The following is a 19,860-nucleotide window of genomic DNA, read 5'->3' on the forward strand; positions in this document are numbered from 1 at the left end:
TATTTTGTTATACAACCTTAATCTATTTGAGAGTTGGATTTCTGTTGCGAATCTCAGGCGTATGGGACACGTTAGCACACTGGATGTCCTTATGGGCGCTTTTAAGTTGAAATGAAAGGAGTTAAGTTTGGGCACAGACATAATCAGAAAGACACTTAAAATTACCGACTTAAGCATTTGTACCCATATCTGTATACTTCTCTGTGCTACTTTGGAAAGTCGAGCTTGAGTCAGTGTAGTATCAAGTCAGCTTTAAAGATTATTTATGTAGTTTTATACTATCCCGCTCAGGATGGGTTTCAGTTTACTGACTCCTACCCACGCTTAAAATGTAATGGAAAAATGAAAATTATGTTTGCATGTTTAAACCATGTTTCCTTCAGCAGGCCACTGCCACAACCTTTTACTGTACACCCATAGTGAAATTTTGACATGGGTTCCTCAGTCTGGACAACTCATGTGGTGCCAACGGATGCCACACTGTACTTGCATGTATGTGTCACACATCCACAGGGTGAAGATGATTTCTTTCGTGGGGAAACTAAGATCTCTTATTCTGAGATTCTTCACTGTTCAGATCCATTGTAGAGGTGATGTCAATATATTGCCCAGTCCTCCGCCCTTTTGCCTCTTTACAGAAGCTCATTATTCTTCATCCTCCCGTTTTACCCTTACCTAGTGAGTGGATTAGAACCCATTCCAGCCCAGGGAGTAGTATCAGAGCTTGCTCCAAGACTTCACTCATGCAAATTCCCTCACCCTCTTCGATTCCCCCTTACCTTAGGGTTAGATACCATTAAATTATTTCTTGTGTTGGATGGTCTGGATTCTCCACTTTTATGCATCCAAAAGATATACATTTTCAAAATGGCCAGCAAAGGAGCTTTGCTTAGAGAACCTTCACTGGCATCATTTTGAGGTGGAGAAATTACAGTTAAACATTTTATTGTGCTATTTCATTGGTCGGTGCACAAATGTGCCTGAAGCCAGCTGAATCCAAATGTATTTAGGCCCTTATTTCTGTCTTAACTCAGCCTTCTTAACTCTTTATATGACTGATCAACTGGAAATTTGTGTGAACGTTTTAACCGATTAAAACGAAATATATCCAGTGTTGTAAAAAAAAGTTTTCCTTTTTTTGCAGATTAATTTACGTCTTATCTTAGTAAGTGGGAAGACAAAAGAGTTCCTGTTTTCGCCCAATGATTCAGCGGCAGATATTGCTAAGCATGTATATGACAACTGGCCAATGGGTGAGTATCTATTTTTGATATTCACCTACTTATTTTTTCCTGCAGCCTCAAACCTTTAATGAAAGTTGTTTTTTAAATGTGTTTTGGATTTCCTTTTTCTTTCCTCTTGTCTTTTATAACAAGTTGCCTTTAACAGTGGATATGCAAGGTCAAATTCTTTCATCCTAATGAACAATACACCAAGGTGCCTGACTGTAGGGTTGTTCAACGGTATGCTTTGTCTATAAAGCTCGAATATATATTATTAATTCTAACAGGAAAATGTTTCTGTGACTTCCTGCCATTGCCGCAACCCACCTTCAAATGCACCTTTTATGTTTAATTTAAATTGCAGTAGGTTTTGCAGTGTATTACAATGGGTGACGAGATAGCACTAGGTTCTAGGCACAGACCACTAATTCACACACATTTCAGATATTTTCCTAACATCAGCAACAGTGGGGATTCTTAGCCACTACGATATTGGCATTGCAGCGTCATTAACATGTTTCAGAAAGGGGAATGACAGTCGGTGATATCTGCTTAGCTGTCAACATGTGGAAACAATTATTTATTGCCATATTTCATAACGTAGCTGACAACCACTTCTTGTAGCTAAGGTTTAAAACCCACATCCTATGCGTCTTAAGATGCAGAGGGAAGCAGGTTACCGGCTAAGTTTGCACACCCTGCTGTGGATATTAGGTGCACGGGTAGCAGCAGAATAGAAAAAGAAACATCTGATTGAATGCATCTGATTGAACACATTTTGCTGCCAGGTGGTCACTTCCAACGTCCTCAGCAAGAATAATATTGTACGTGTAACCAGAGCGATATGTCTTTTCTTCTGTTGTCCGTGCGTGATTCTTTCTGTTTACATTCATTTCTTAGTCATCGATTATCTTGACCTCGAAAAATAATAATCTTCGGATACGCGACGTCATGATACATCAGCATTTACTCTCTAAACACACGCACTCGGTTTCCATTTGGGGTGCAGTTTCCTCATAAAGGTAATAAACAACACAGTTGATAAGCCAAAATGTGGAAAAAAGCGCTTGTCGACAGACCTCATGGGAGCAGGGCCTTTTCGCTCAGACTAGCCAAAATGATCACAATGCTTCTTTCAATGCTTTAGACGTTCCATGTTGTGATTTTGTTTCAACTATTTGGGGTGTGTGTGTCTTTTTATGGGCGAGCACAAAGTGCTCCGTCTATTCTGTAATCTCTCTTTGGGCTTCAAACCACGCCCATGCCACGTCAGTCACTTACATTGGTTCGTGGGCTTGCCTTTTAAAATCTGCTTGCTTTCATTTGTGAAAGGCATGCATGCGTCATGCCTTTTCCAGTGTTTAGCCCACCTACACAGCACTGGTAAAGTACCAAAAACATACAAGGCTTGATGTTTTCAGCCTGGAGTCCGGACTATTTTATCTATTTATTTTCCATGCAGCGCGATCGCGCTGCTTTTTTTTTTTGCTTCACAGCGCTAATAGCTCTATCAACAACAAATGCGAGACCCGTTGCATTGAAAATGCTTGTTTTATTTAGGGTTGGGTTAACAGGACAGCCCTCCTGTGCCTTAAACAGAAGACATTGGTGAAATACTTTTAAATGTGCCACACCCCTACGAACTGCATGACAGCCTGGCTACGTCTATCATGTTGGGGTACGGTTGTGAGCTTGGGCGTGGCTGATATGGGAAGTCATACAAAAGGATGTCCTTGGTCCAGAATGCCTCTGGGTGTTGCGTGTTATGGAGTTTTTTGATCTTGTGACCATTGTGTGTGTTTTTTTGGGAAGGGGGGGGTGAGGGAGGTTGACAACAGGGCATTATGCATATTATGTTTCCTGGGAAGCCAAAAAAATAACATTGACTAGATAATTTAGTATTTTGATTCTTTAAGTGGCTGTCTGGATTACTTTGTTTAGAAGCAATAACACATGCATGTGTAGCTTTATGTGGGAGGGTCCAGTCATGTTCATACTTTCGGTTTAGAAAGGCTTAGAGCATGGCCACCATTGTCACTCAAGAAAGGTAAGCTGCAGAAAGCTCCTGTGTCCCTAATTAATTTCCAGTGTGATGCATCTAAGTTGATGGGGGGGTTGTATTGGTTTAGAGGTAGTTAGGGAGCCGGTTTGGACCAGATGGTAGGGTATTAGCTCAATAGTACCAGCTGCTGGCTACACTGCTGTCTCCCTACTATAGTGAAATCTAAATCAGCACAGCACCTCTGTAGGTGAATACAGCTATGTCAGAAACCACCCCTCAAAGAAACGGACTATGATAGGGATCTCATTCCTTACTTAGGCAAACATATCCCAGGTGAAGCCACTTAACAGGGGAATTGGGCTTTTAAACTTGGTCTCTACAGTCGTAGTCATTTCCAATTTTAGTGAAAAATGTCTGAGGGAGATAAAGTCAACCACACAGCTCCTTTTTCATGCATGCAACGTCTCAGGGTAGTAGGCACTAATACAAATGGTGGGGGCAAATTAACTCCTTCGTTACTCACCCACCTTTTTCACCAGGATATCAAGGAACCACTTTAACCTTTTTTTTATTTTCCTGGTCCCAGTCACTACCATTATTGAGTTACATGTGACAGGTCAGTCTTAAACCCTAATATGTTGCACTTCCCAAAAACAACGTTTTCTAACATGGTGTTTAAGATGCAGTTCTTATGTACCAATTTCCCCGTTGGAACCTATGACATATTAACTGACCTGACTGAGATTGCATGATTGTTAATTCTTGCCTGCCAGACAGTACAAGCTATCTAGTTGTGAAAGACTGTTTTTGAGCTTCCCAAAAACAATGGGCTTACAACCTTCCCATTTGGTTACTGTTGGTTGGCTTTTTGTCACTTTTGTTTGCTTACTTCTTATTTGATGGCTTGCCATCGTCTACTAGTGTTTATCTATCCCCTGGAGCATAACCTGTTCTGATAGAGACTTCTGGTTACAGATTCCTCACATTCTGAATATTCCTTAGGCATCATACCGGATCTGGAAACTTTTCAGCAGTACCTCTGTGCACCGGAAGGTGTGCCATGCTGCTGTGCACTGACTTCATTCCACTCCGGAAATTAATTGCGGGGCCCATATAAGCGCCACTCCTTGGCGCTAACGCCCATTCCTTTCTTTCCACACCACAAAACGTGGGTCCAGATCTCTCTCATCTCTCAAGAGACACTGAACTCAGTATTTTCCAATTTTTCTACAGTGTGCAAGGGATCTCACCCCTTAAGACAACAGGTTTAAAGCCCTGTAGGGGCTGTTGTAAACAAATTTCTGATGGATACAACTACCTGTGGATTCCTCACCTAATGAATACTCCCATGGCGCCAGCATTAGACGGAAATCTTCTTCCTAGTCTCTGCACGTCGACGAGGATGTCACTCTAGCCCACGCGACGCCGTCTGACGTCATACAGGCAATAAGAGGTCCTCGCCGACGTGCCGACGTCAGTTCCCTTTTTTCTGTGCATTCGAAACGGTTATCTTCGAGGGAGCTACTGTTGCTTTCAAAGTTACAGTGTGTTTTTCTGCTGCGTGATTTTTATCTGAGAGTTACTATGTCTCAGAGGAAGTCTGGTTTCAAGCCCTGTCGGGAGTGTGGGGGCAAGATGTCCGTTACGGACCCGCACTCGGACTGTTTATGGTGCTTAAGCTCCGACCACGATGCCAACACATGAATCCCAAGGCCCTAAAAGAGCGAGAGGCTAAAGTCTTCATGGCGAAGTCGAAGAGGAAGGAGAAGAAGCATCATAGGAAGTCCTCCTCGCCGAAGACTCATCGGCACCATCGAGATTCCCGGCGCCGTAGGGATTCACGGCGCCATTCCAGCCAGAGGTCTCGATCGAGGTCGCCTTCGGCTCGGCGTCGTAAGACTTGGGAGGTCAGTCCCACAGTCACTCCACATCCATCGACTCAGTTGCCTTCTCCGGCTTCACCGACTTCGCCTGGGCAGACATCTTCAGTGATTGAAGTGCCGCAGCCTCAGGTGTTCTCTCCAGCGTCGCAGACGTCGAGGCTGGCGTCGGGGTCGCCTTCGATCCAGGCACCCCAGTATCCGACTTTTCCTGCCCCTGGAGCCGATAATACTGCATTTTTGAATGCAATGTATACCATCTTTCAGCAGATGGCTCCAGGAGGTGCTCCAACTGGTCCTTCGGGGCCGTTGGCTTTCACCTTGGGTGCTCCGGCGCCGCTACGGCCAGCACCCTTCATGCCCTTTCTCCCCTTAGGGAATGTGGGCTCGGCGCCGGTGTCGACTCCGGTGTCCGCTCCGGTGGCCCCAGAGGTTTCGGACCCGGAGGTTTCCATCCAGTCGACTTCGGGGTTTCGACCAGTGACTCTGACAGGACCATCGGAGGCTCCGAGACGCGCCTCTCTGCATCCGGCTCCTACCTCGGCGTCGAAGCTGCCTGTGGCGCCGGACATGGCGTCGGATGGATCCGGCGATCGGCGTCGTTCCTCGAATTCGCCGGATGCCATGTCGACGCCGCGTATTGAAGAGAGGCTACATTCTAGGAGGCGTGCTCTCCGTCTCTTAGAGGAGCAGGAATACCAACTGGTCTTGGAGGAAGGAGAGATAGAGGATTCTGGCGAGGGTCTTCATGGACTGGATACAGCTAGTGGGCTGGATACTTCCCCTGAGTGGGACTTGTCATCTCCAGGGGAGTATACTGAGGAGGCAGCCACTTTTCACGCTGTGGTAAGAAAGGCAGCTAACTTTCTTGAATTGCCTTTGCCGGTAGCGGAGGCGAAGCAGAATTTGTTGACTGAGATCCTGCATCCGGCCTCTACTGCAGCGGAGCCTCTTTTACCATTCAATGAGGCTTTGCTTGATCCGGTGTTGGAGGTGTGGAAGAAGCCGGTATCTTCCTCAGCTGTTCATAGGGCTGTGGCCAGGAGGTATCGGGCTGCACCATCTGACCCTGGCTTTCTGTCCAGACACCCTACGCCGGAGAGCTTGGTGGTCCAGGCCTCCTGTTCTTCTAGATCTGCGCCTGGATCTTTTCCGACGGTGCCGGGGGATAGAGACTCCAAGAAGTTGGACTCACAGTCCAAGAAAATATTCTCATCCTGCAGCATGGCGTTGAAGTCCACCAACGCGTCATGTATCTTGGGGAGGTACATCTATGCTCTTATGGACGAAATAACATCTTCACATACGGAGCTTCCCCAAGGGCTTTTGAATATCGTCTCCGATGCCCAGGCTGCTGCAACCCAGGTTATCCAATCTGGGTTGGATACGACTGACTCAGTGGCTAGGGCGATGGGCACGGCTGTGGTTGCGAGGAGACAGTCTTGGCTTCGCAACTCAGGGTTCTCTGCGGACGTGCAGTCGACCCTGTTGGGCCTCCCGTTTGATGGGGACAAACTGTTTGGGGCCAAGGCGGATTCGGCCCTGGAGAGGTTAAAAGAAAGCAGGGCCACAGCTAAATCATTAGGACTACAAGCCCCTTCTTCTACCTCCTCCAGATTTTTCAGGAGGTTTCGTGGATTTGGACGTGGCTCTTCCTCCTCTTCCTTTCGGGGGAAATTCCAGCAACCCGCCTCTTCTCACCCCTATAGATCATTTAGAGGGAGAGGTAGGGCCCGCACCAGAGGACCCTCTCAGCAGCACTCTGCCTCTTCCTCGTCCTCTGGAGGGGTGCAGCAGGGAAAGCAGCCTTAGGCTTCCACCATTTCCCACTCACTCCTCTCCTGTAGGGGGAAGATTACGGCATTTTCTCCACAAGTGGGAGACTATTACAACGGACACTTGGGTTATCAGTATTGTGGAGAAAGGCTACACCCTTCCCTTTCGGGAGTTTCCGCCCCCCCCTCCCGCCCCGCCCATCTTATTGTTCAGAAGAACACCTCCTGTTGCTAGAACAGGAGGTTCAAGTCCTCCTTTCAAAGGGCGCGGTGGAGTTGGTTCCAGAGCAGGAAAGGGGTCGAGGTTGTTACTCAAGGTACTTCCTGATTCCCAAGAAAGATGGTCGGTTGAGACCGATTCTGGATCTGAGGATCTTGAATTGGTTCCTCAATCAGGAAAAGTTCAAGATGCTGACCCTAGCACAGGTGCTTTTGGCATTGAACAAAGAAGATTGGATGGTGTCTGTCGACTTGCAGGATGCTTATTTTCATATCCCGATACTCAAGTCGCACAGGAAGTATCTCCGGTTTGTGGTACGGTCGCAGCACTATCAGTTTGCGGTCCTCCTGTTTGGTCTTACTTCAGCACCTCGAGTCTTCACGAAGGTGATGTCAGTGGTTGCGGCAGAGCTCAGAAGGGAGGGGATAGCAGTATTCCCTTACTTGGACGACTGGTTGATCAAAGCCAAGTCCCCGGAGCTTGTGTCGTATCATCTGCAGTCAACAACCCAGTTGTTGTTCGACCTGGGCTTTTCGGTGAACGTGCCCAAATCTCACCTGGAGCCCTCTCAGCGCCTCCTGTTCATAGGGGCAGTACTGGATACAACATTGAATCGAGCCTTCCCTCCGCCTCAGCGGGTTCAAGATATTCAGGAATTGGTTCCAATGTTTCGAAATGGAGCGGTAGTTCCAGTCCTCAAGGTCCTTCGTCTGCTCGGTCTGTTTGCCTCCTGCATACTGTTGGTCACACATGCTCGCTGGCACATGAGGGCTCTTCAGTGGTGCCTCCGAAGGCAGTGGTCTCAACACAAGGGAGATCTAGAAGGTGCGGTCAAGATCTCCAGAGATGCTGCTGTGGACTTGAAGTGGTGGATTGCGGGCAACAATCTTTCGCAAGGAAAGCCGTTCGCGCAGTCGCCACCAGTGGCCACGGTCATAACGGATGCTTCCACTCTAGGGTGGGGAGCTCATCTGGGGGATCTGGAGATCAAAGGACTTTGGTCTCCAGAGGAACAGATGTTTCATATCAATCTCTTAGAGTTACGGGCTGTACGTCTGGCTCTCAAGGCCTTCCTCCCTTCCCTTCGTGGTCAGTCGGTACAGGTCCTGACGGACAATACTACCACGATGTGGTACATAAACAAACAGGGAGGAGTAGGGTCGTACCTTCTCTGCAGAGAAGCTCTTCGACTATGGTCCTGGGCAAAGGACCATCAGATTTGCTTGGTAGCAAATCATTTGGCCGGGGTCTTGAATGTACGTGCGGACAGTCTCAGTCGCCAATTCTCGGCCGACCACGAGTGGCGTCTCCATCCAGATCAAATCCGTTTAATCTTCCAGATGTGGGGGTTTCCTCGGATAGATCTGTTTGCCACTCGGGAGAACGCGCATTGTCCGTTATTCTGCAGCCTCCAGTATCTGGTGCAGGGAGCATTGGGGGACGCGTTTTTATTAACCTGGTGCGACCAGTTGCTTTACGCGTTTCCCCCCATACCCTTGATTCCTCGAGTATTGAGGAAGATTCGCCAAGACCGGGCCCAAGTCATCTTAATAGCTGCGGATTGGCCAAGGAGGGTGTGATACTCCGACCTTCTCCAACTCTCGCTGTGCCCTCCGCTCCGTCTCCCTCTCGGGGCAGACCTCCTCTCGCAGTCGCAGGGGCAGGTTTTACACCCCAACCTCCAGAGTCTACACCTACATGCCTGGAGATTGAACGGGGCAACCTGAGTTCCTTCTCTCTCCCGCCTGATGTAGTGGATGTTATATTAGCGGCCAGGTGACACTCCACTAAATCTATCTACGCTAATAGGTGGTCTAAATTTGTTATGTGGTGTGGAGAGAGACAGATTGATCCCTTACATGCTCATCTGTCAGATGTTTTGTCTTTTGCTCTGTCTCTAGTGCAGAAAGGTTGTGCAGTGGCTACCATTAAAGGTTATTTGTCTGCCCTGTCAGCCTTCATTTGTCTTCCAGATCAACCATCATTATTTAAATCCCCTATTGTTCTCAGATTCTTGAAAGGTCTTCTAAATAAATATCCTCCAAAACCATTCGTTATGCCTCAATGGGATTTGTCCTTGGTCCTCACTTTCCTTATGGGGTCCCCTTTTGAGCCTATGCATTCTTGCCCCTTAAGGTATTTGGTTATTAAAACAGTCTTCCTGGTGGCTATAACATCTGCAAGGAGAGTGAGTGAGTTGCAAGCCTTATCGGTAAAACCCCCTTATACAACTTTTTATGGGGATAAGGTGGTGTTGAGGACCAAGGCTGCTTTCCTCCCGAAGGTTGTTTCACCCTTCCATTTGGCCCAGACAATTACTTTGTCCACGTTCTATCCTCCGCCTCATCCTTCGAAGGAGGAAGAGAGACTACATCGATTGGACCCAAAGAGGGCGTTAAGCTTCTACATTGATAGAACGAAGGACTTCAGGCTGGAGGATCAGCTGTTCATCGGATACGTGGGCAAGAGGAGAGGAAAGGCAGTCCACAAGAGAACACTCTCCAGGTGGGTTGTTCTTTGCATTAAAATCTGTTACTCTTTGGCAAAGAAGGATCCTCCTGATGGCATTCGAGCTCATTCCACCAGAGCTAAGTCGGCCACTACGGCCTTGGCCAGGGGTGTTCCTGTGGTCGACATCTGCAAGGCCGCAACTTGGTCGTCCCTTCACACTTTTGCGAAACATTACTGTTTGGACTCTGAGGTCAGAAGGGATGGCCATTTAGCACGGTCAGTGCTGCAGGATTTCTTGGTTTGACCATTTCGGCACCCACCACCGGGAGTGGTACTGCTTTGGGACTCTATTCATTAGGTGAGGAATCCACAGGTAGTTGTATCCATCAGAAGAACGAGTTACTTACCTTCGGTAACGACTTTTCTGGTGGATACATTAGCTACCTGTGGATTCCTCACGGTCCCACCCGCGTCCCCGTTGCCTTTCTGGTCTTACCAAGTAATCCTTGAGTGCGCTCCTCTTGGTCTTCAAGGTTGCAATAGATGTTGTATATATGGATACTTGTATATATTTATATGTTTATATATATGTATATATCTTTGTGTATATACATGATTTGCATATATTTGTTGGTTTAAAAAAAAAAAAAAAGAGAGTTATATTAAATCTACAGCCATTTTATTGCAATGTTGTGTATTTTATAATGTTATGGGATGTTGCCTTGCTCTTTCATTGCATTGGGTTGTTGTTCTCATGCACGTAAAAAATGTTGGTACTGACGTCGGCACGTCGGCGAGGACCTCTTATTGCCTGTATGATGTCAGATGGCGTCGCGTGGGCTAGAGTGACGTCCTCGTCGACGTGCAGAGACTAGGAAGAAGATTTCCGTCGAATGCTGGCGCCATGGGAGTATTCATTAGGTGAGGAATCCACAGGTAGCTAATGTATCCACCAGAAAAGTCGTTACCGAAGGTAAGTAACTCGTTCGTCTCTGACAGATCCCCATCAGGTGTGCCTGGTGATGTCTGGGAATGCGTCATGACTCCACATCCTGCAGTGACTTTGTGGGGATGACTCCGAAGCCCATCCGGGACCACAAGTAGCACCTTTTTACGCCAACCATAAGAAGACTCCTTGCCGTGACTGATTTAAGTTGTGGTCCAAATCTCAGGTCCTTTGCAGGTCCTGTTCCTGCTCCAGGAGTCACAAAGTCTGCTCCAGAGGCCGGTCTTTGTCGCAATCCAAATTGTCCAGTAAGTCCAAAAAAGAACACAAGAAATCAAAGCAGGACTCTGCCCCCTCTTGCCACTCGCTAAAGCAGGGGCAGCGCCATAGATCTAAATCTCACTCCATGAGCCGCCCAACTTTGAAGCTGATCCCGCAACTGGTTCCAGCAAAACCTGAGTTTCTAGCTCTATCTACCACTCCACAACAGATCAAGAGTTCTAGGCAGACTTGCTCTGACTATTCTAATCCTTGGAAACTCTCTCTTGCATGCCTTTGGGCCCCAAGGGGCCTTTCTTCTGGTTAACCGCTAGTGGGTTTGCCCTATGCTTCAGTTAGAATCTTTGAAACTGTCACTGCACCTTTGGCTCTGGTTGAAACCCCACCTTCTGTGTCACAGTTTAGGCCCGTCTCTGGAGGAAATGCCCATAGTCCTGTCAGGCTCAGCGCTGGTCTGACATAGACAAAAGCCGTGCCTAATGACAGTTGAAATGCTGCTCCCTACATTTGATCTGCCACCTCCACAATGGAGACAACACATCCTACACTCGCTTTTTGGCATGGACAATGATTATGACGAGGGTTATCAGTTTACTTAGCCCTATCAAGACAATAATTGGTAAGATGATGTGCAGGAAGGTAGTGGTCTCAATACCTCCCCGAAAACTGGCCTTCTTTCACGCCCCGCACCAGCCTCAGAGGAATCAGCTTTCTACGCCATGGTAATGCGTAGGGTGGGCAAAGTCTTTCACTTCCATCTCCCCAGATCGGAGGTCAAGGCTCATGTGTCGACAGAAATTCTCCAGCCAGGGCAGACATATTCTGCACTCCTTTTACCATTTAATGAGGTAATGACAGATATCTTATTGGGGGCTCGGAACAAACCTTGCTCTGGTACTCCAGTCAATAGATAAATTGAAAGCTACCATTGTCCTGTCACGGGCAGCCCCCCTTTCTCCTTCAGCACCCTTCCCACAGAGGTTTAGTGGTGCAAGTGTCAACAAGCATGTCGGACCCCAACAACTTCTCTACTACTCCAAATGATAGGGAGTTTAAAAAGGTAGAAACATTTTGGAAGCAAAGGTTTTCTTCGACCAGCCTGGCTATTCTATCACTAAATGCCAATTACCTCCTGGGACGCTATCCCCAAGCCCTTTGGGACTCGGCTCAAGACCTCCCTAGTGTCCCTGAATAAATCTTGCCTGTCCTTGCTCAGGCTATCCAAAATGGTTGTGAAGTGCCAGGTTCACAAATCGTTGTGGCTTGGACACCACCAATTCCATTGGGTGAGACATTGGCACTGTTGTTGCCATTTGTCTCCATGCTTGGGTGCGATCAACTGGTTTCTCGTGCAATATCTAGTCCTCCCTTACGGACATGCCCTTCGATGGGACTCACCTCTTTGGGGGCAAGGCTGATTCCGATTTAGTGCAGTTTAAAGAAAGCAGAGCTACTACATGCTTTCTAGGTTTATCTGCTCTATCTCGCCAATCAAACCAACCTTTCTGCTCCTTGCACCGGTTTGATTGAGCTGTCCCGTACTGTCAGCCTGTCAAGCCTCAGCAAGTGAGCTAGCAGTTTTACGGTTGAGGCTGTGGTGGCTACTTTCCTAAAGCCAAGGCTAAGGGGCTGCCAGTCCACTGCCCAAATCCCCAAGCTGCCGCACCTGCTAAACCCCTTTAGCATGCACTTAGTAGAGGACAGCCACCCCAACAATACTTTCCAGGTTGGCAGCCTATAACATCAGACAGGTGGGTGCCGCAGATCGTCCACAGAGGATATGATTTACCTTCCTCTCTTCCCCGTGGTACCTTCCACCATCCCCCTTGCGGCTGACTGAGGGCCATCTCTCTATTTTGTGGTGGGAAGTGCAAGCCCTTTAGTCCAAAGGGGCTGTTGAGAGAGTGCCAGCGTCACAAATAGGATATTGTGTTATTCTGCTACTTTTGATGTCCCAGAAGGATGACTGTTTTCATTCTGTTTTATTATTGCACCCTGAATGCCTTCCAATGGAAGGAGAAATTGAAGATGCTCTCCCTGGCTCAGGTTTTGTCACCCCTCAACCCTGGATTTTGGATGGTGGCTTTGGACATACAGGATGCCTATTTCCATGTATCTGTCCTGCCGGCCCTGCAACACTGCCTGTGGTTCATGGTGGGACAAGAGCAGCTTCAATTTGCTGTGGCCCCCTGTGTTCTCACCAGCACCCCTTGGGTGTTCACGAAAGAGATAGCAGTGGTAGCAGCACACTGTCAGAGATGCCAGTTTTTCCCTATGTCTACAGCCTTTAAAAGCAAGTTCACCCCAGGCAGTCGTCAGCCACCTGCAGACTACGGCAAACCTCCTTTTATTTTTGGGTCTCACTATCAGACGTGCCGAAGCCACCCTTGACTTCTTCTCTGATGCTTCCATTCATCAGAACCATTCTGGATACGGTTTGGTTACATGATTTTCCCCCGGAAAATTAGAGTACAGGGCATTAAGGCCATGATCCCAATCGTTCAGTCTCAATCCTGGAGACTGGAGATCTTGGAGTGAGTTTGACTCTGAGTTTGCTGTGACTGATGGCCTCCTGCATCCTGCTGGTCAACCACATCAGGTGGCGTATGTGGGATCGACAGTGGGATATGAAGTCTCAGTGGGCTCAGTATCAAGGCAACCTCTGAGATTTCGGAGGAGACTTCAAAAGATCTGCAGTGCTGGTTGCTGGACTGTAATTGAACCAGCAGCAAACTCCTGTCCCTACCCCTCTGAGTGCTGAAAGTGGTGACTGATGTGTCACTTCTGGGTTGGTGTGGCCACGTGGGAGAGGCGGAGCTCAGAGGTCTCTGGTCTCCAATGGAGTCCCGGCTCCATATCAGCTTTCTCGAGTTGAGGGCCATCTGCTTGACTTTGAAATCTTTCCTTCTATCCATCAACGGGAGGCTGGCACAGGTGCACATGGAAAACACCACTGACATGTGATACTGCAACAACCGGATGGGGTGTGGTCATGGACCTTGTGACAAGAGGCTCTGCACCTCTGGAAAGGGCTGGACTGCTAAGGGATCTTCATGGTGGTGAACCACCTGGCAGGCTCTTTGAATTCCAGGGTGGACAAACTCAATTATCAACATCTAACAGCTCACGAGTGGCAATTGCATCAGAAGGTGGCTTGAGGTCTCTGGGACGTGGGAAGAACCTTGGCTCAATCGCTTCGCCACCACCAAGAAGCAGAATGTCGGCACTTCTGCCCTTTGGAGCTTCTAAGATGCATTTCACCTTGAGTTGACCTTGGGACTCCTGGATGCCTTTCTGCCAATATCACTGGAGCCCAAAGTTCTCAAGAAGATCACGAATGACTGGGTCCAAGTCATCCTAGTGGCTCTGGGTTGGGCATGGAGAGTATGGTATCCAGAACACCTGGGCATGAGCACCTGTCCTCCAAACATGCTGCCCCACCAGGAGGATCTACTGTTGCAGCAGCAGGGTTAGGGTTTGCTCCTGGACCTTTGCAATTTCTGTCATCAAGCTTGGAGACTGAGCAGCTACATTTGAACACCTTCGATCTTCTCCCCGCTGTGGTTAATAGCATCTTTGCAGCCAGGTGTCCCTCAAAAAAACTGTATACACCTATTGTTGTGACATATATTTGAGGCTTGGTGCAGCACTTGCCAGATAGCGCACCCCCTCATACGCCCCTAAACACGCAAAGTTATCTTACTTTTTGTTATTTGTTTTGACCCTCAACTGGCAAGCCTGGCTCTGGGCACTGTTAAACGGTATCCTTAGACTCTTTTGCCTTTTCTGTGGTTGCAAGAGTAGCCTTTGTTGATTTAAGTCTCCCGCTGTTATGCTTTTTTCAAAGGATTACAACATCGGTTTCCTCCCTCCCCCTTTGCCATGCCACAGTGGGACCTTAATTTGGTCTTTACCTTCTTGATGAACACTCCCTTTGAGCAACTTCACAGCTGCCCCCTGTGGCTTCTTATACTGAAGACAGTGATTCTTGTTGCCATTACATCGGTGTGGCGTATGCCTGAGGTTCACACTCCTTGCGTTCACCCACGGTACACCACCTTCTTCGCAGACAAACTGGTTTTTCGTGCACCATTTTTACCAGAAGTGTGATGCCGTTCCACGTCAATCAATTCATCTCCCTGCCAGTGTTCTATGCTCCGTGTCTCACCCCTCTAAGCAGAAAAAGAGACTCAATTGCTTGAACCCCAGTAGAGTGCTGAGTTTTAACTCAGATCGTACCAAAGAATACTGTGTGGATGATCAGCTCCTTGTTGGGCTCGCTAGGGAGATAAAAAGGCAAGGCTCTGGAGAAGAGAAACCTCTCCTACTGGATTGTGTTCTTCAATAAGAACTGCTATGCACTGGCTAAAAAGCAGCCTCCGGAAGGACTGTGTACTCATTCTACCAGGGTCAAAGCTGCTACCACAGCATTAGGGAGGGGAGTCCCTGGCCTAGACATTTGCCAGGTGGCTACGTGGGCGTTCTTCCATATGTTCAGGAAGCACTGTTGTCTTTACAGTCCGATCCTCCTAGAAGGGCATTTGCCTGCTCGGTTCTACAGGACAATTTTTATTTGAGTCTATTCACAGCGCTGCTCCACTTAAGTCACGCTTTGATATCCATTCAAAAGTGAGTAATCTTCTGCTAGAAGCCTCTATTGGAAGAACAAGTTACCAACCTTCTATAGCACTCTTTCTGGTTGGGTCTCTCTCCAGCCACTGATTCCTCACTGATTCTCCCGCCCTCTCAATTCTGTGATTGAACTCTAACCCTTAATAAGATTCCAAGTCTAGGAATATGCACACTGGTCACTCCAGTTTGCTTTTGGGCCTCTGAACCTGGGGTTGCTGACAGTCTTGAAAGCAACTGACATCAGTGCACAGAAGTGGGGCCTTGTATGCACCTCCCCAGTCATTTTGGAGTGGAACAGTGTCAGTACGGCTCTGCATGGCACCATCTACCAGTGTGCTGAGGTACTACTGAAATGTTTCGGGATCCAGTCTTGAAACCTAGGGAATATTCAAAAGGTGAGGAATCTGCAGCTAGTCTTTACCAGAAAGAGTATTACTGAAAGTAAGTAACTTGTTCTTTACCATTTTTTCTGATTGGCTGACTTGTATTCTACTAGTACTCACTTTTAGGGAAGTACTTTATTTATTTTGGTCTAGCACTCATTGAGAGTGCATGTACTTTCTAGATCTTGCCTTTGTGTGTTTCTCCCCAACCAAATGCCTGCCCCAGTGCTTAGTGTTTCTTTCTCCCTCGAGTGCTGCGTGCTGTCTTTTCCTGTGCTTATCCCCTGCCAAATTCCTCACTGCCACGCTACATGTTACCCTCTCCTTTGTGTGCTTTTCTCTTCAGCCCTGTGCTACTCCCTCCCTTTTGTGCTGATGTTTCCATCCTCCCCACCTGGCCTTTTTGTTTATATTGTTCCTTAGCCCACTCCCCACTGCTGTCTCCTCCCACCAACTCCCTCCCACCTGCTCCCGTCTTCCCCCTGCTGTCCCTTTTTTAAATTTTATTGAGGAGGACACAACAGCAAATTGCTGCTAGCCCCTCGTCTATACAAAAAAGCACTTTTGCCCTACTCCCGTTTAATTGTCTTGTTTACTGTTTAGCGAGCTTGCTTGTCTCTGTAAATACAAAAAATGGCACCCACTTTGGCAATGCAAAAATGCTTTTTGCTGCTGTTGCACTGCATCACTAAAAAAAGCATTGGCAAAGCCAGTCGGTCCCAAAGGTGAAACCTATTGGCTTTGCCAATTTGTGTGTAATTAAGGCTTTCAGAGTTGCCTAAAGCCAGGACGGTTTTGACTAAAAGTAAAAAGCACGAAAAAGGCCTACCTTCAGTGTTTTTTCAGTTTGCACTTGCTTCAGTGATTTGATGTTGAGAAGGACAGTAATGAGGTGGACACTCTTCTCTCTTATTTTGAACCTGAGATAGGTCCTTATTGTGTCTCCAAACTTCCAATCCATAACTACTTTTACTGAGGTTGACCTTAATTGTCCGTCAGTGGTCCTTTCTGAAGATGTTCTTTCTTTTGGGGCAGTCCTACGCAAGGAGGCAGAAGTCCTAGAATTACCTTTGCCAGTCATAGAGGTAAAATTACATTTATTGACCAAATTCCTCCAGACCAGTTTCTCAACATTGGAGCACCTATTGCCTTTCAATGATACCACCTAGACCTTATTATGTCCTTTAAGGTAACTAGGCTCCAGCTTGGCTGTTCACTGCCAGGTTGTTTGTTGTAGTCATCCTGCTCCAGATGACCCACGCTTTTTATCTTCTCATCCTTCTCCTGAAAGTCTGATACTTTGAGCTCCCTCCTGCTCGAACATGAATGCTAATTATTTTTCCTCCTCTTCATCTGACAGTCACGAAGGATCTAGACTTTGGAAAAATAATTGTGCTCATCACAATATCTTGCTCATTGGTCTTGTAGCACTGCCTGCTACTCCCACACTCTTTGGGAAATGGTGCAGATGGTAGTTCAATTTCTACCTGAATATGTGAGAGGCCACTTTGCTGATGTGGCTTCTGATGTACTTTATGCCTCCAAACAAATTCTTAGATCCAGTCATGACACCAACGAGTCGGTGACCTGGTCTATGGGTTCCTCTGCGTATATTCGTAGCCACTTTTGGATGCTGCATCTCCTTGCTGTCATCTAGGCAAACATAATGGATATGCTCTTTGATAGGTCCACCTCTTTGGTGGAAAGGTTTACTTGATCTTAGACGAATATAACATAGGTCTGCCACTGCCCAATGTTAGTGCTTGGGTTCTTATGCATGACTGTCCTATCAGCATTACAGGATCTGATGTTCAAAGGCGGTATGAGAATACAGTCCTACAAATAACGTCAGCTTTCTCAACCTGCCCAAAAGCAGTCTATGCTGTCCTTTTGCTATGGGGGAGCATGGTGCTGTAAACGGTTGCCAAGATCAGCAGCAGTCTTCTTCCTTCTCCTGGCCTTCCCTGCTATACTCATTGAATGCATCATACTAAGAGCACCTGCCTCCTGTGGGAACAAGGCTTCTTAGTGTCTGATATGCTGAAATTGTGTTAATTCGGACTGCGGAGGATTTTGGAGTGCATAGATATATTTGTCCTCATCTTTCGTGTGTCCATGCACTTAATTCCATTTCTTTTCTACCTATCTGCTGACCCTACTGTATGTTCCAGCGAGATGCAGGATACAATAGCACGAATTGCAGAGTTTGACAGTTCCCGCTTCTTAGGGTGGCCTTCATGTAGCTGTCTTGGCACAGATGTCTGTTGCCCTGAGTTCTAGGGTTTGTCTGACAAGTCCTGCAAAATGTGTTTTCATTCCTCAGTCCTCTAGACTTGTGGATACATTTTGTATTCTTTTGTGTTTTTTCACTTGCAGTTCTGCCATTTGGCATGCATCAGCACTTTATTTTCACCCTTGTTACTCGTGGTGGGATTATCAAGGCCAAGATAGTTTTCCAAAGTGCTTCAGATTTCCAGCTTGTTCACTGACACTTCTATTAGTTACTTGGCTATTCAAAATGTTCCACCTTCCCAGGTTGACCAGGAACTTTTAGGATGTATTTCTTTTATTTTTGGAAGGTGGTGTCTACGTGCAGGATGACATAGGCTCTGGTCCCAGATTGCAAGATCTCGTCAACCAGTTAGCTAAACATCAGAGTAGATAATCTTATTTTGTGTTAACTGATAGTAACATCTTCATCCAGAGTGGGTTCATACCATGCTTTTACAGTGGGTCACCCCTCTGGCGATTCTTTGCTGATATGAGCATTGTCAGAGTTATTCTGCCCCCTTCTGTCTTGCTGTAGGACCTCTGGGAGATGTTGCCTCTTGAATTAAACTTTAGGTATGATTTCTCACATTCTTCCACTTCTTTGTATTCAGCGGACACTTTATTATAACTGGGAGTAGATGATCTTAACTGAGAGGGACTAACTAGAAAAGAGGAGACAAGCAGATCTTTTACACTGCTATCAGTGTTCTTGTCTTCCACTCTGTTCATGGTGGAGCGCCTCTCGTTTTTGAGGATAGGTTCTTAATACCAGCCTTCAGACATTTATGTTTCATAACCAGTCATAGGTGAGACGACCTGTAGTAGACTCCTTCATACCTTTAAAGTGATTGCAAAACACCTGGTATTGAGGACAGTAGCTCATTAAATATATAGACTTTGTATTGTTGCGTCTCACACTCCGATAAGTTAATCGTTTAACAGTTGCCCTTAGCTCTACTATTTTCCCTCTGGACATTGTATCCTGTCTAGTTAGTCTCTACACTCACCTTACAACTTTGTCTCTCATGTATTTTAGTCAATTTGTTTTGGACCTATTGGCTTGATCCTTGTTAGTTTCCAACCATTCTGCCTGGCCATCACCTCTTATGTTCTTTCCTTAACTAACCAATCTCTACTATACTTCCTCTTGCCAGGTGCTAAGCTTCCTGGGTAGCATGTGCCCTTCACTTGGGTCTTCTCTTAATTGCTTTATCTTGGCCATACACTTGCATTTTGCCTTTATCACCTATTGCGTATCACCAATTTTACACATTCCCCATTCATCATAGCAGTGCTGCCTGCTACCAAGGTCTATAAGTTCTGTTAAAGTCTCTATTTCAGAGTGATAAATCTGAAACACACAGGCTATAATGCTATTAGAACATCCTACTCATTCAATGTTTTTAAAATAAACGGGGACAAACGAAAAAGCAAGCATTAGAATTGTGTAGTCAAACACCTAAACCAGCCACTGTTAACCCTGAGACATGACATTGTCCCTTTATGGTCCTCAGTGGGGTTTCGGTATCTCAGTGGTGTATTAAAGGTAATTGTAGAGTGGAGTGTTATCCTCCTCCATGTGTGTTGGCTTCATTATACATTTAATCAGATAGAACAGCTGGTGGGATATTCGCCTCAACCCCCCATTTCCATTTAGCAAGCATTTTTTGTAATGCTTATAAATGCCGTATGCCGAAGAGACCAGTGGACCTATTTGGCAACTCATCTCCACAAACCTTGAACCTGCTCCCTGAATTTGGCACACACCGGTTTCTTTCTCAGGGCATAGGTAACTATT

The 19,860-nt window shown here is 46.8% G+C and overlaps 1 protein-coding gene across 1 annotated transcript in view; it reads left to right on the top strand.

The window, feature by feature from the left end:
* The window catches only part of UBL3 (ubiquitin like 3), a 306,602-nt gene that overhangs the window by 203,408 nt on the left and 83,334 nt on the right, over window positions 1–19,860 (top strand). Inside the window, exon 2 of the mRNA XM_069202196.1 lies at window positions 1,145–1,253. Within this exon, the coding sequence (XP_069058297.1) occupies window positions 1,145–1,253 (109 nt within the window). The remainder of the gene's footprint in view (window positions 1–1,144; window positions 1,254–19,860) is intronic.

The sequence above is a fragment of the Pleurodeles waltl genome, chromosome 8 (assembly GCF_031143425.1).
Source record: "Pleurodeles waltl isolate 20211129_DDA chromosome 8, aPleWal1.hap1.20221129, whole genome shotgun sequence".
NCBI classification, from domain to species: domain Eukaryota; kingdom Metazoa; phylum Chordata; class Amphibia; order Caudata; family Salamandridae; genus Pleurodeles; species Pleurodeles waltl.